Source organism: Galleria mellonella, unplaced genomic scaffold, assembly GCF_026898425.1.
Source record: "Galleria mellonella isolate WM207_F2 unplaced genomic scaffold, CSIRO_AGI_GalMel_v1 utg80, whole genome shotgun sequence".
Classification (NCBI taxonomy): Eukaryota; Metazoa; Arthropoda; class Insecta; order Lepidoptera; family Pyralidae; genus Galleria; species Galleria mellonella.
The window spans coordinates 693604-710212 of record NW_026442157.1 but is presented as its reverse complement, the minus strand read 5'-3'; the positions used below and the strand labels follow the sequence as shown (position 1 = coordinate 710212).

The following is a 16609-nucleotide window of genomic DNA, read 5'->3' as shown; positions in this document are numbered from 1 at the left end:
TCACCTGGAACACAACCGGACCGCCAACATTTATTGAACAGCAGACACAGCAGGTTTACAATGATTTCTCCACCTTCTTTAAGCATTTCGGCAGATATTCTATCGAATCCCGCTGCTTTACCAAATTTCATAATCTTCATTGCATTCATTACTTCATCCATACTTATATCACTTTCACTGTCAACTTCTTCGTCCATTATTTCATTTTCAACATTCTTTCTTTCACTTCCACGTTCAAATAAACTTTCAAAATATCTCTTCCAATGATCTAAGACTTCCTTTTGTTCCGTGATAACATTACCATCCATATCCCTTATCACGCCCATTTTCGGATCTCTCTTTTTACCTCTAGCTGTTCGAACTAAATGCCAGAAAAGCTTTTGATTAGCTCGAAAATTTCTAGAGAATTTCCTTTCGTACTCATCCTTACATTCCTCTTTCTTTTTGCTTACTAATTCTTTAACTTTCTTTTTCATTACATCATACTTCTCTTTTGCAATTTTTTCAATATATATATATATATATATATATATATAAATCCATATATTTTTCTTTATATATATATATATATATATATATATATATATATATCTTAACATCCTTCCTCTTACTTACACCACAAATTTGAGTAGCTATATCAAAGACTCCGCATTTAAATTCCTTCCAAAATTCTTCTATCTCATAGTTATCTTTCTTCAGTAGCTCTCTAAATCTTTCATTCAATCTTTCTTGATACTGATTTCGAACCTGTTCTTCTGTCAGTCTCTCTACTCTTACTCTTTCTATTTCTGACATACGAACACGTGGACGATGTCGCCATTTATTGAATAAGCCACCTATTCTCGATATCACCAAAAAGTGATCGGTTCCGACATTCGTACCACGATAGACTCTTGTATCCTTCACTTTCGCTCTCAATCGTTCATCCACAATTACAAAATCAATCATACTTCTCTCAGTTTGCCTTTGCCATGTATACATATGAATCAGTTTGTGACTAAACAAAGTATTAGTCACCACCAGATTTCTCTCCAGGCATACTTCTAATAAACTTTCACCATTTTCATTCACTCTTTTATCTCCAAACATTCCTAAATTCCTTTCATATCCATCGCGACGGATTCCCACCCAGCCATTAAAATCACCTATCAAAATAATTCTTTCATTCTCCTTACATTTAGTCATAATCTCTCTTACACTATCCCAGAAATCCTCTCTGACCTTTGGTGGCTTGGACATATCCGGGGCATAAGCGCAAAGGAGAAAAATACGGGTCAAACCAACTTTCAGTCGTATCCAGAGGAGTCAATTTAATACTAAGGGAAAATTATTGACCATATCCTGTGACGCATATGATGCTGTTCATGTTTATTGGCAACGGTTACCACTATCTATACCCATGAGATGAGCTATTAGTTTATTTATTTCCTATAACAAGTGGCATAAAAATATACTTTTTTAATTTTCAAATTATAGTTTAATCATTCTATTAATGTTGTAAATATGAACGTTTGTGAAGATTTTCTTTTATGGATGATACTGAAATGGTAACCCCGCCTGCGTTGGCGGGGCACCAGTGAAGGATGATAGATGAGGATGAAAAGGCAGGCTAGTTAGTTCATCGTAATGATGATGCACCTGGATTTCAGCACGATGATTTCTGAGGGGCACCATGGGAGGTCGACCTGATAGGGTTTATCGCTAGTAATGGGGTTGCTAATCTCTACAACGCAACGCATGGGGGGTATCATGGGCGAAACAGTATACTCTGTTATGTCCATGGTACTGCTCATGTCTATAGGCGACGGTTACCACTTTCCATCAGGTAGGCCGTCAGCTTGTTTGTCATTCTAAGTTGTATAAAAAAAAAAAAAAACAATCTTTTCTTCTCCCCTCAGATGTGGTTATACCTTTATGCCTTAGGAAATGAGGATCATAGGATATGTTCATACCTCGTAGACAGCTCCGAGTGGCATGACAAGGCAGGCCACCATAAGATCTGCGACCGCGAGCGACGCCACCAGGTAATTGGCGACATTCTGCAGGTTTCTCTCGATTATTATAGCAGCGATCACGAACACATTACCTGGGAAAAGAAATTGTATATTTAAAAAAAATATAATATATTTAATTACTATATATATAAATACTGCCCACTCACTACTTCCTATACCACTGTGTTAGGTTGACTGGAAGAGATCTTTTTTAGAGATAAGTTCGCCTTTGCTAACATTGTTATTAACTTATTGTTGTTACTGTATGTTTTAGTGCAATGAATAATATATATATATATATATATATATATATATATATATATATATATATATATATATATATATATTAAAAGAAACCGTATATACATAGAGTAGGCCATCCCTTTTTTATCCGTGGATATCATAAGGCGTGACTAAGGGAACTTAATAGTCCAGGGATGGGCAGTAGTGTCCCTCTTAAAACATTATTTAAAGCCTAATAGCGGTTGTGAACTCATCTACCAAACGTGGCAACTACTGGCATAACTCCCCTTATGGGGAAGGCTTAGGTTCAGCAATGGCAAATTCACGTTTAAAAATTTTAGTTTTTACCCGCGACTTCGTCCGTATGACCGAAATATTTTTACTGATCAAGAGAAAAAGTAGCCTATGACCATCTCCAGAGTCCATCTATCTCTGTACCAAAATTCATCATAATTCATCTAGTGCTAGTAGTAATCCCTATGTCTAGCCATCAATTGAGTTTGTTAAGCCACGCCGCGGGAAAGAGCTAGTTACATACACTTTATTTCCCTAGTAGTAAGGAATATTGACACGTTTTTTTATTTCTTTTTTTATGCCACTTAGAATGGCAAACAAACTGACGGCCCACCTGATAGTAAGTGGTAACCATCGCCTATAGACATGAGCAGTACCATGGACATAACACAGTATACTATTGTATCCTTACTCTAAAATTACAAGAAGCTCTATTACTCGACGGAAGTTTAATTGCATTTAGTTAGAATATAAGCTCATTATGGATTAAGACTAAGCTGTATTGTGCTTAGAACTTAACCCGTCGTAGTACATAAATTGCTTAATAACAGCGTTTATAGTTTAGTTTATCGACGTGTGGCAATGTCTTCTTAATGGATGATAGTGGAATGGTAACCCCACCTGCGCTATCGGTATACGATGGCGGGACACCAGTGACCGGTGATACGTAGGTATCACCGGATTTAACAAAAAATAATCACATCCAGTATCCGGTATCCAGGGGAAACTGGGGGATGGGATAAACTCATCTATAGCGGTTGCAGACAAGGCAAGGCATAGGCAAGACTCATTATGGGTGCCTTGACTGGACATATACCAGTAAGACATATACTATACAAGATGGGTCTATTCTCGGACACACTGTGCATACTGTGTGGTAAGAAATTGAAATCCATGGAACACTTGATGTACAACTGCGATTCGTTGGCATTGCGTTGGTTGTGTATGAGTCTACTGGGAACGGCTTATCCAGAGCCAGGGGACTACAGATATCTTAAACCGCGGGATATCGTTAGGGTAACACATAGGATCTATGAAATGATGGTATAAAGCAGGGGGAAGCATAAAAGATCCATATGGGTCCACGTGAATCAGGTTAGCTGACCCCATATGCGAAAAATAAAATAAGATAAGGGGAAACTGCGTGAATGTCGATCTGACAAAGTATGTTTACCTGACAGGATATCGACCTCAGGGTATATTGCTAGTAGTAAGGCTGTTAGTCCCCATTACTAACAATCACTGCGTTGTCTAAAATACCATACATTGGATTTCTATCATTACCTATTTACAAGTCCCATTAGTTACAAAATCTTTTACAGTGCAAAGCCTAGTAGGACTTTGAATTCCTCATCTAAATGTTCATGTCTTCAAAGTTCAAATTAAAAGATTTTACAGTACAATTAACAGTTGAGTTACTTATATCGTCATAGTCGTAGAATACTGACGGATCTTTATATGTAATCTTTGTCAGATCCGTCAGTATTCTACGACTATGACGATATGTTTAATAGTTATTACAATTTTATTAATTATAGGTTAACCGTTAGACTGTTACTAATTATATAGTTATTAATATATAATTTGTCATATTATTTTTGCACTATATATGTTATGCTTTATATACTTTCTATAACTTTCTACTTTCCGGTTCTCAAGTTTGTCTCAAAGAAATCTTTTTAAAGGATAAGTCCGCCTATTGTTATAACCTAATATCTATATTAAAAGTGTATCTACAAAAGCATAAATAAATACCTTTCCACCCTGTTTAATATGAGCACTTTTCATAATTTCAAAATGCATATTTTGATATTCTTTAAATACTATTTGAAAATATTAAGAATCCTTAACTTGTAATACGTTAAACTTTTTAAATAGTCTTTTAAAGGAAGAAAAGGCTTGAATTGAGAAGTTTTATTGAGTTATTTTTAATTAACAAGACTTGTGAACCCTCCTTTTGTATACGCTATCCGGGCTGTTAAGAAGGCCGTAAGAATAAGGGTCGAGGGCTTAGTTCTTTGATGTCGCATTACACCACATATTAAGGATATTTTGTAATAAAAGTATTCTATTATATAATACGAGAATATAATAAGGGTTCTGGAAAATGGCTGTAATGATGTAATGAAATTCACAGGCGAGGTTTTTTTGCTGACAAACGTAGTACCGTACCTAAAAGTAAATACTTACAATGTATTATGCTGAATCTAGGGAATGGAACGTAAAATTCGGAAAATAAAATAATAATAGAAAACTTTGTGCACAGTTTGGAAAATTTGTATTTTGACATGTTTTATTTTGTTTTATACCACTAAGATGGCAAACAAACCCACGATCCACCTGATAGTAAGCGGTTACCGTAGCCTATGAACGTCTGCAATACTAGGGACATTAGACGCGTTGGCGACCTTGAAGAAACCTCTTTATCCCTTTTTGAAGAACTCCATACTATAGTCTCTTGGTTGTTCCAATAGGAGAACTTCAAAAAGGAACTACTCTTGGAAAAACTTCGACAAGATGTTCCTTTCATAACTTTTGTGGTCGAGTATTTTTCATTATAAATAACACAATAATGTAATAATAAGTCTTAAACTTGTCCGGCTTGTATGTATATATATATATATATATATATATATATATATATATATATATATGCTATTAAAAGCAGGCAAACCGGGTACATTCTATTAGTTTCAAACATTTCTAATTTATAAAAAGATTTTTAAATGGCAACTATGTGAGGTAGAGTGGAGACATAAAGAAAGATACAGCCGAGTTGGGAACCTCGTTCTTTTTCGAAGTCGATTGATAATATGTTTATTTTAACATCTACTTGTCTCGATCGACAATAATCTTAATAAGAATGAATAATATAAACCAAGTTTAATTAAAAAACCTTGTACCTGAGGAGTTGTTTGAAATTATGCCTACAGCCACCTTTTATCATCGCATCACTCGCCATTGATAGGGAATTCATCCTCACACACTTAAACCTAAACGGTCGAGCGAATGCTCAAGCTGTGAAATAAGCTTAGGTTTTCCCTATAGTATTTTCAAAAAGCGCATATTAAGGTTTTTTCAGGGTCGACAACGCGCACGTGACATCCCTAGTGTTAAAGGCGTGCACAGACTACAGTGATCGTTGACTGACAGACGGACTGTATGCTTGTTTGCCAGCTTTGTGGTATAAAAAAAACCTCCAAAAGTCAGCGAGGGGATCTCAGGCTATTGTTATTTTTAAGGTTTCAGATTCAAGCGCTAGTGTATTCCTTGGAATCAGATATACAACATATAGTACGCAGCTATATATATAGTTATATATATTGATATCATTGTATTGAGTTATCTCCTGTAAAGTGTTTCAATCATAGATGTCAGTCAGTACTATAGCAAAATCCAATACACAATTTGCGTTCCGTTCCATATCTAGATATTGGATATTGGACCGTTACACCGATATGATTTATATCGCCTACGCTTAGTTTATATGCAGTATGCTGTATTGTAATCTGTATTGCTGTATTGTATTCTAAATTTATCTATGAATATATGTACAATATATAGTCGGTCGATTTATCGTTTCATCCCAGTTATAGTTTCCTACCTATTAGTTATGTGACTAAGCAATTTCCTGTTTAGTTTGTTTTGTATAAAGATCTTACTATTCGCAAGTTAAATAAAAAAAACCTTAATTTTTTTGTGTGAGAATTTTAAAAATTATTAAATAATTTATACCATATTTGGCAACTACTTTCAAAATTAGCTTCTTTATTTTTGGAAAATAATTGTTATTGAACTAATCTTGTAATATTTTACAAGTATATATAATATATATACATATATGGCAAATGATGGGTAACAGCATCCCTCTTAAAACGTCCTCAAAGGCCTAACTGCGATTGCTAACCCGCTTGCCAAGCGTGGCAACTATTGGCAAAACTCCCTTTGCAGGGAAAACTTATGTTCAGCAGTAGAGAGTTAACACTAGTCAATATTGAAATAATAAATATATGTGTGTGTGTGTAAAATAGCATATCATATGAAAAATCATGACACTATTTTAAAATAGCATTATGTAAAATCACAAATTTTCGCTGCACCCGTGAGCCATCGGATGCGCTCTATTAATAGTGAAATGAAATTGCAGCAGACAACCCGCTGGATCGTAAAAACGAGCGAATAGAGGCTTTAGCACACTGATCGTAAAAATCATATTCGCATTTGATTTTTAATAGCAAACGCGAGTAGTCAATGGGATATTAAATCATTAGGAGCGAAAATCACACCTGTTATTTATTAATAACTGTGATAATATTTAAAAGTAGCAGTTATTTATATGATTACACCGAATATTGTTTCATAAAATCTATAATAATTTAACAACCGTTTATTGATACCGATGGAATATTAAATTCGCTTACGTGGTTCAAATACGGATCTACTGGGGTACACGGCGAAATATAATTTTATCGCTTACGTAAGCAAAATTTAAATAAGCCGTAACTAACTCACTCAGCGTATAGTGAAACCGCATTCTCGATCCTCGCCTTTGGCTAAGTCCTCGGAAATGTAAAGATGGAAGTCTATTGCCCCTATTTCCTATTAACATAATAATAACTTGTATAGGTTACTTAATTACTGATTTTTATTCAAGCATCTGATCTAAATATCAGGGTGTCTACAATGAAATAATATTTCGAATTTTTGGACTCCATTTCGTGATTTTTTTTTTCATACAGAAATCGACCCCATAAATGGAGTTTAACATTTCATTCGTCATTAATCCTACCATAAAAGTATAATGGAACGTAATTTTAACATTTTTAAATAGGATATATTATGTAATTAATTAACAAATTTGTATTTCGTCCGACCTCGAAATTTAGGAAAACATTTCATGATTTCATGGTAGGCCTCTGTATGGGAGAAGAAGGAATTATTAGTAAATTGGGACTAGTGGCTCACTAGTAGTATTATGCCCTATCCGGTCAACCTCCAAGCCTTTATATATACTCGTATATACATCGGACGTAAATATTATAATGTGTATACTGACATTATCGAGCATCCATTATAAAAGGATTATTGAAAATTTCAACTTAAAGGTGAAACATGACATCAGCAATATTTAACTATGAAACTTGCTATTTTATATTATTATTATACTTCTGCTTGGCTAATTTGCCAGTTTTCTCAGACAACCCATACCAAAAACTTTATATAAAAGGAAGCTGAGACCCCCAAACTCTTTATTGCATGTGTGTATGCAAATATGCAGATACACATGCCTATATACACATATATTTGCTTTTTAATTTATACTATTATACATTATATATACATACACACATACATTTATACATAAATATATATTACGTTAATGCTTAATAGCTATGTATGTATGTGTATGTGTTTGTAATGGTGTGATGTAGCGCATCTTGTAAGTTTAGTGTCATTATATTATTATTATTAAATTTTATTTATGAAATATCACAGTAAGTAACATAACTCGTCCTTTTGTAATAATTTCCACAGCGAAAATACGAAGTCACGCTTAATAAAATATGTTGAGAACAATAGACGTTAATTTTATAGATTTCCCAGGAGTTCAGAATATCGATGGAGTCTACAGTAACTTGGATACCTATCCCGGTATTATATGCTATCGATATTACAATATTGATAAGTATTTATTGTTTAGTTAGTTCCCAGGGACGTTCTTCTCAAGTGATCTGTCCTGTTCTAGAGTAAGGGCGTATGGGTATGCAACTGCGGTGCCCCTTTTCCCTTTTCCCTATAAAACCTGCATTCTTTTTTTACCAACATCCCTTTTATTCACTCTTAATGATTCTCTCTTTTTTTGGGTCTTCTCTCCATATGGTAGATGGCGTATACCAAGAAATGCATTCCCAAGGAGGGTTGACGACAGGCAGGCTGGATACATATCACATGATATAGGTATAAATGTTGACTCCAAATAATTGGAATAACGGCTGGAAGATGATGACGATGATGATTATTTATCGTTTAAATCACGCAAAAACTACTACACCAAATTGGATGTAATTTTCACAATCGTGTTCTTAAAGATCTAATTTAAAATCTCGCATATGTTGTTTATATCGACACGCCATCTATCTTCCGTGGTCCTACTTCTGAAATCCATGCGTACGAAATAGTGGATGAAAAGTTAGCTTGAAATTAAATTTGTGTATATATTTATTATCCCTATTAATATTATAAATGTGAAAATTTATTTGTTTGTTATTTTTTATCTCCTAAATGTCTTAACCAATCACTATGAAATTTGTTCTGAATGGGGGGGAAAAGGATTGTTAGCAATGGAGTTTGACAGCCCTATTGCTAGCTATTATATCTTATTAGGTCGACCTCCACGTGGTTCCCCCTGGAAACCATCGTGAACATCTCTTGTTGAATTCGTTACGATGGGCTAACTGACCTACTTCATCCTCACCTTCATTCTTCACTGGTGCCCCGCCGGTGTATACCGATAGCGCGGGTGGGGTTACCATTCCATTACCATTCATTTAAAAAAAAAATTGTTCTAGACATATTATAGAGAATGAAGAAGGATATATAGGTCACTTTTTATTCCGGTCAGTCAACATGATCCGACCACGCAGAAGAAGTCACGGGTAAAAACTAATATTACATATCGAGGAGAACACTTCAAGTATTTCATTGACAGATATTACGAGCTATTTATAGTACTGAGACGACATAAGCCCACATAGTAATAGTTCAATCCCGCGAGACACGAGCTTAACATACAAATTGTACTGAATAGATACAATATTGTATTATTACAGTGAAATTGCACACTCCATGTTCATGGCATAACAATGAACGCTATTGTTATATCGTGACATTTTTCTTATGTAACGGACATTTCGTCACAGTCGTAGAATACTGACGGATCTGACGAATATTACATATAAAGATCCGTCGGTATTCTACGACTATGACGATTTATTTGATATTTTGATTATTCTTAGTTGTTCAAGTACGTAATTCAAATTTCGAATGTGGTATGCGCTTTTTATAGGTATTTGTATTAAGATCTACTTTAAATAGATTTTTTTAAAATGTAACAATAATTATTATGCTAGCAATATACCCAGCCAGGTCGACCTCCTCGCGGTTCTCCCTGGAAACTATCATGGTTAATTTCTTATGAATTCATCATGGTGGGCTAACTGGCCTGTTTTCATTCTCATCTATCACCCTTCACTGGTGCTCCGTCAGCGTATCCCGTTAGCGCAGGCGGAGTTACCATACCATTTTCACCCATCATAAAAAAAAAAAAAACAATAAATTATTATGTATCCGACGAAACTACGTCTTTACATCCAAAATACCTCAAAGTTAAAAGAAGAAAGTTTTTAAGCAGTGCGCGTTGCCAGTGATGACTTATGGAACCGAAACATGGTCCTACATGATTGATGATGAAAAGCTTCAGTTTACTCAGTGGGTTATAGATAGGATTATGCTCGGAGTTTCTTAGCGTGATAGAATTTGAAATGAGGATATCTGAAATAGAACCAAAGTAACCGACATAACCCGAAGGATATGCAAGTTGAAGTGAATGGGCAGGTCACATAGCTCGAAGAACCTACAACCTATGGGGAAGAAATGTTCTTGAGTGGCGACTCCGTACGGGCAAACGTAGTGTAGGACGACCTGTCACAAGATATAGTGACGACCTCAAGTACATTACAGGCAGTCAATGGATGCAGATGGCTCAGGGCCGTTCTTTATGGCGGTTTATGTGGGAGGCCTATGTCCAGCAGTGGACGGATAATGACTGAAATGATGATGGTGAATAATCTCTTTTCATTTAAGAGTTTTGTCGGTGCAACTAATTCATGCATCTTCCTCCAGCCAGCTCTATCCCAGGCCATATCCTTGACCTCCCTATACGACATGACACCTAGTGTTTCTTTTATCTGTCTCATTTAGTTATTCCTCGGTCTTGCTCTTCCTCTTTTGCCCTCTATTTTCTTTCTACTATGTTCTTAAAAAATCGTCATGTCGTATAAGGTCGCCCAGCATTTTGCCTCTTCTATTCTCTATTATTTTAATTAATGTTCTTTTCTCGTTCACTCTTTTCAGAAGGAATAAATGAAAGAATGAGTGAATTAACGAATGAATGAATGTTTAAATTAATGAATAAATAACCACTTTACAAATCCTAGGTACCTACAGAAAATCTTGACCTGTAATCCGCTTCTAACAAATATATTGCACCAAAGGAAAAGCGACTCAATCGTGAACGCTTTTGAAAACTATTGATCCGATTTTGATAGAATTCCAATTAAACGTTACGTATTACGTACGTAACGTAATAAAAAAAAAGAATTTTCCAAACCGGTTTACAACTGGCGGAGTAATGAGGCAAAGAACACAAAAGAAAAATACAATCGAATTGTGAACTTCTTTTTGAAGTCAGCTGGAAGTAACCTGATGACATAACGCTAAACGAATTTAGTATTGCCATCGTTCAATGAGAGTACGAACGGATACAACGAATGGCCGCTACGATACCATTGTGGTTTTCATTATGGCAACCGAGCCTCCGGGGAGAACAATAACATTTTCAATACGTATTGATATTACCGAGTGTTGTAGAATTGAATTAATTATTACTTTTGTGTACAAAATAATTCATGTTGTGTGACGACCACAAAATTGTACAATTGTTTTTATTTGTGTTGTGGCAACGGAATGGTGACCTTAATTACATATATAATGGTAACACTCATAGATGAGAATAAAATCAAGTCAATTGGCTCATTGTCATCTCAATCATTATTTGTCCACTGTTGGACATAGGCCTCTCCTATAGACTGCCGTAAAGAACGGTCCTGAGCCACCTGCATCCACTGACTCCCTGCAATAAATTTGAGGTCATCACTATCTAATGGGAGATTGTCCTATACTGAGTTTGTTTATATCGCTACTCAAGAATCTGTTTTCTCCCATCATTTGTCTGTTTTTCGAGCTATGTGACCAGCCTATTGCCACTTCAGTTTGCTTATTCTTTGGGTAAATCGGTCACTTTAGTTCTTTATAAATGTCTGTTACATTACATATACTGTTCATGTCTATAGGTGACGGTTATCATTTTTTAATATATAAAATGTATTAAAAAATATTTTAAATATAAGCTGCTATAGCTTTTAGAATTCATCATCAGACGCTGTGTATCACACACGATTATAGTTTGTGTCAAGCCAAATTAAACGAGTCTAAACACAAAGGTTTTTCCTTGCATAATTTACATGTTATTATGACCATCTTTTGTCTTTCATCTTCATCATCAGACTAGCTCGATGGTACCGTAATATTATATTGTAATCGTATTTACATAAGTATGCCAAATTTCAGCAAAATCGGACGCCATAGAGTGGTTAAAAAATAGACTGCCAATTTTGATTGGAAAAACATACGAAACCAAGTTAAAAGCTTGTAAAAACCGTTTGTGCTATAAACATTCCGAAAAACCACCATCAACGTTCAATCCAAACGTTTATATGTTTCGCGGAGAAAAAAAAACGAATCCTGTCCCTCGTAATCACCGAACTATCGCTCCATGCCATTTAGAAAGAAAAACGGAAAGATTCACGGGAAAAACTAGGAAAAGAACATTCTTCCGACAGGGATAACTACTATAACTAGCAGAAAAACCGATAAAAGTAAAGCGTTCCAAGTCATTAGGTGAAGCGTTGATCCCTACCTTCTGGCGCGAAGGACCAATAACGGGGCGCGAGGGAGATGGGTGTATTGTGCTTTCCTTGTCCACCGTTTGTTTTGTTTTTATTTACTTTTATTTTAAACAGAAGTTTATATGTACATTAAATAATTGGTCTCCGCCGCGTTACGTCGAAACCAATCATTAATCTAAGGTCTATATTAATTAAACCTTTGTATTTAGTAGATTCAATGTCTTGTGATAAATGGTATCCGTGCGTCGCCGGGGCGGATCCTTAGTTAAATATAAAATCAATACGAAAGTAAAAAATACAATTAAAAAATGAAAATATCAAAAGCGATTGACATATAGAGTAAAATAATTTTTACTTAATTTTTCAAATTACATACTATAAAATTCAAATAGTAAGTAAATTGATTTAAAAAAATATTTTTTTTTATCGGAAAAGATATACTTACAGATTGGTCTCGTATAAATTTTATTATAATCGTTTCAATAGTTTCATTTTTAGGCCAAGATAGCTGGTTTTGTCATAATTAAGGCCTTTTTTTTTGGAAAATAATTTTTAATTATTTCCGTTTAAAATTAATCTCGTCTCCGTTCTTTTAAACCAGAAAAGTTAACAATTATGCCACAGTTTGACAATTTATTGGCCTAGTTATAATTCCTCTGACCCTTATCTGTGTTCAACTGGAAATTGCTTATTTTTTTAAACACCCCTATAAGTATTTTCAAAAAAGTTGGTAAATTGTCTTTTCAATGTAAACAAAGGAAAAGTAGCAAACAAGATTTTCGGAAAAGATGTTTTTACTTTAAAAATATTTCCACCTTTAAAATACGGTCGTAAATAATTTTCTTTATTTAATTACTAGCCTTTTCCCGCTACTTCGGCCGCTATCGGGATAGAAAGTAGCTATAGGTATGTAGCAGCATAAAGGTAACACAACTTTTACATTTATAACATTTTTTTGTTTTATCAGCCATTAACTGTCCACTGTTGAACATAGCTTCTCCCATAAGGGGAGTGTTGCCAGTAGTTGCCACGCTTGGCAGGTGGTTTGACAACTGTAGTTTGGCTTTTGGCGATGTTTTAAGAGGAACTCTGCTGCCCATCCCTCGACTATAAAGCTCCCTTAGTCGCCTCTGATAATACCCACGGTAAAGGATGGACTATTCTATGCCGGGAACTACAGTTTTTTTTTAGTAGGTGATAATGTAATGGTAACCCTACCCGCGCTATCGGTATACACCGGCGGCGCACCAGTGAAGGATGATAGGTGAGGATGAAGCAGGTCAGTTAGTCCATCGTGACGAATTCAATAAGAATTGTTCACGATGGTTTCCAGTGGGAACCACGTGGAGGTCGACCTAATAGGGCATATTGCTAACAATGGGGCTGTCAAACTCCATTGCTAACAATCCCTTTTCCCCTGGAATTACACAGTTACATTTGTAATATTAGTAAGTATTATTTTGTTTACATTTGCTTTCCTACTTGTTCGACAAATAAAATCCCTTAGCCTGAGGTTTTCTTGAAAAAACAGTTCTCAGCAATAAGGGCCACCTTATTGTGTTTGTTGCTGGCAGTCACATATTTTAGCCCTTTTTTTATATTTCTTTTTATTTGAATTTTTGTATTGTTTCTTTGATTACACTTCTATAAAGCGTTCTTGTGTTCTTCTACTTTTTATATTTTTACTTATAAATGTAAAAATGAGTTTCTTTGTTACCTCTTAGCTCTTTAACAATCTAATTAAACATTATGTAGTTAATACTCGTATTATATGGGATGGGAAAGGATAAAGGGCAGGTTCTAGTAACATGCAATGGCAGTTGTATCGGTTTGTATGTTTTATTTTTATTTTTGGTTAACATTGCACTGGGACACTTACAGCATCAGCTGAGCCAGTTCGTTTTGCCTAATGTGAGACACTTCTTATATATATGATTTCTGTTTATATATGTATTTTCTGTTGTAACTATGTGTTTTTTTCGGGCAATAAACATATTCTATTCTATTGTATTCTAAATGGATAAATGGCTACTTTTTATCCCCGTCACGTGGTCGATGTCGCGGTTAAAAGCTAGTTATGTCTAACAGATGACTGGTAGAGAATACCATCAAGTATATACAGATACAGATTTTAATGTGCGCAAAAAAAAAGTAATATTGTATATTTTTACCTACTTAAGAAAAAGGTACTCAATTTAATGTTAATGAAATTAAGAACGTTCTTAAGACAGTCGGTTGATAGATTTTTCGTATGTTACGCGATACCTTCCCAAATTGTTAAATCAATTTAATAATTGTTTAAAAGTGTTTATTTTGAGAACGTTATCAATGCTGTTACTTTTTTAATTGACGTTTGGTATTGCTTGCAAAATTGTATAATTATTTTATAAAAAAATTAATTATAATTTTATATAAAATATATTGAATATATAATAAATACTTTATAATTAGTTTTTAGCCCGTTACATTGTACGTGTTTATTTCAGAAGTAGTAAATTCTAGATGGCGTATCAAAATAAAACCTAGATTTTAAGTTACACATTTAATTTAGTGCGGTAATTCTTGTGTGATGCGAGAACAAACATATAGACAAACATAGACAACATTTAACAAAAAATATTATTTTAGTTATCTGATTAGGATTATTTTGTTTAATTCCGCTATCATTAGCATGTGTGTGACTGTCAATACTCAAAGGTTGATTGACTGTTGTGGAACTTCTGGTAGTAATAGTGACGGTCAATCTTCGGGTGGTGGCAGTCACACACATTCTAACGGTAGCGGAATTAAACAAAATAATTCTAATCATGTAACCAGTGATATGGATCATTGTACAGCTCGCCAACGACAGGCAGTTTACCCCTATACCTTAAAGCCTGTACGATTGCGAATAATACGGTTACAAAAGATGGTTTCTCCCACGAGCATTCACGTTATGGAATTAGCTCACTCTCCAGGTTTTCCCAAGAGATCACATGAGGCATATACAGGATGAGGTTTTTCAAAAAAGTGGTAAAGAGGTTTCTTTAGGGTCGGCAACACGCGCGTAATATCCCTGGTATTGTGAGCATATATAGGCTACGGTAACCGCTTACAGTATGACCATTGGTCCTAGTACAGAATAGGCCCTTCCTTTCCCATAGGTGTCGTAAGAGGCGACTAAGGGATGGCGAGGGATGGGCAGCAGCATTTCTCTTAAAACATATCTGAAGCTTAACTGCGGTTGCCAATCCGCCTGCCAAGCGTGGCAACTATTGGATAACTCCCCCCCCCCCTCCCAAAGGAGAGGCTTATGTTCAGCGGTGGACAGTTAAAGGCCGATACGAACCGCTTATCATCAGCAATATGCTTCTTTGCCACCTTAGTGGTATAAAAAAGAAACTTTCTCAAGCTAGTTTAGTAAAATATTTATTGTTTTGCCTTCTATTGCTCTTATTAAGACCCCTAATACAAATTTTTGTTAAATATTTCTCATATACAGATATTGTCCAGTTAAAATTTGACCGTAGTAAGATTATCTTCATTCTTTGATTTGAGACATCGTATTTGGATATACCATAATCTCATATTTAAAGTACTGAACTGACGTATCGTAATCAATATAATCCAATTAAGTGTAACAGATATAAACTCGATCTACTAACGATTAAAGGCACCCAATTAAACTGTTGGAGAGCAAGTTTGTTTACTGAGGCTAGTTAACTTGAAGTTGTATATACATTTACTCACAGTCAAAAGTTACATATGTGAGAAGCTTTGTCGTGTCGTTTTGGCATAGAACGGGCCACCTCTTTCTATTTCGTGGGTATCGTAAGAGACGGCTAATTGAAGTTAATGTTCGAGGGATGGGCAGCGCCTTTTTAAAAGATCTACAAAGCCTAACTGGGGTTGATAATCCACCTGCCAAGCGGTTTTTTTATGCAACTTAGAGTAGTATACTGAGTATAGAGTATACTGTTTCGTCCATGATACTTCATGCATTGCCATTCCTGAGGACTCGGGTGTTATTCCTCTGTACCCTGTAAATTCACTGCCATATCCCACCTTTCAAACCGAAACACAGCCATGTAAACACAAGTGCTTCACGGTAGAAACACGAATGGCACAGAGGTACCCGAGCAAACGACTTTTGTACAAAGTCTCCCTTCGTTAAATCTTGCATGGCATCATCATCATCATTTCAGTCGTCTATTGTTCACTGCTGATTGTTGTCTACAGGCCTCGCCCAAAAGGTTACTTATGCCAGTAGTTACCAACCTGCTTACCAAGTGTGGCAACTACTGCCAAAACTTTCCAACGGAGGCCTATATTCAGCAGTGGGCTGTTAACAGC

At 35.2% G+C, this 16609-nt stretch overlaps 1 protein-coding gene across 1 annotated transcript in view; it reads right to left on the bottom strand.

The window, feature by feature from the left end:
• The window catches only part of LOC113519569 (5-hydroxytryptamine receptor), a 136008-nt gene that overhangs the window by 7060 nt on the left and 112339 nt on the right, over positions 1–16609 (bottom strand). Inside the window, exon 4 of the mRNA XM_052901791.1 lies at positions 1953–2086. Coding sequence (XP_052757751.1) covers positions 1953–2086 — 134 coding nt within the window. The remainder of the gene's footprint in view (positions 1–1952; positions 2087–16609) is intronic.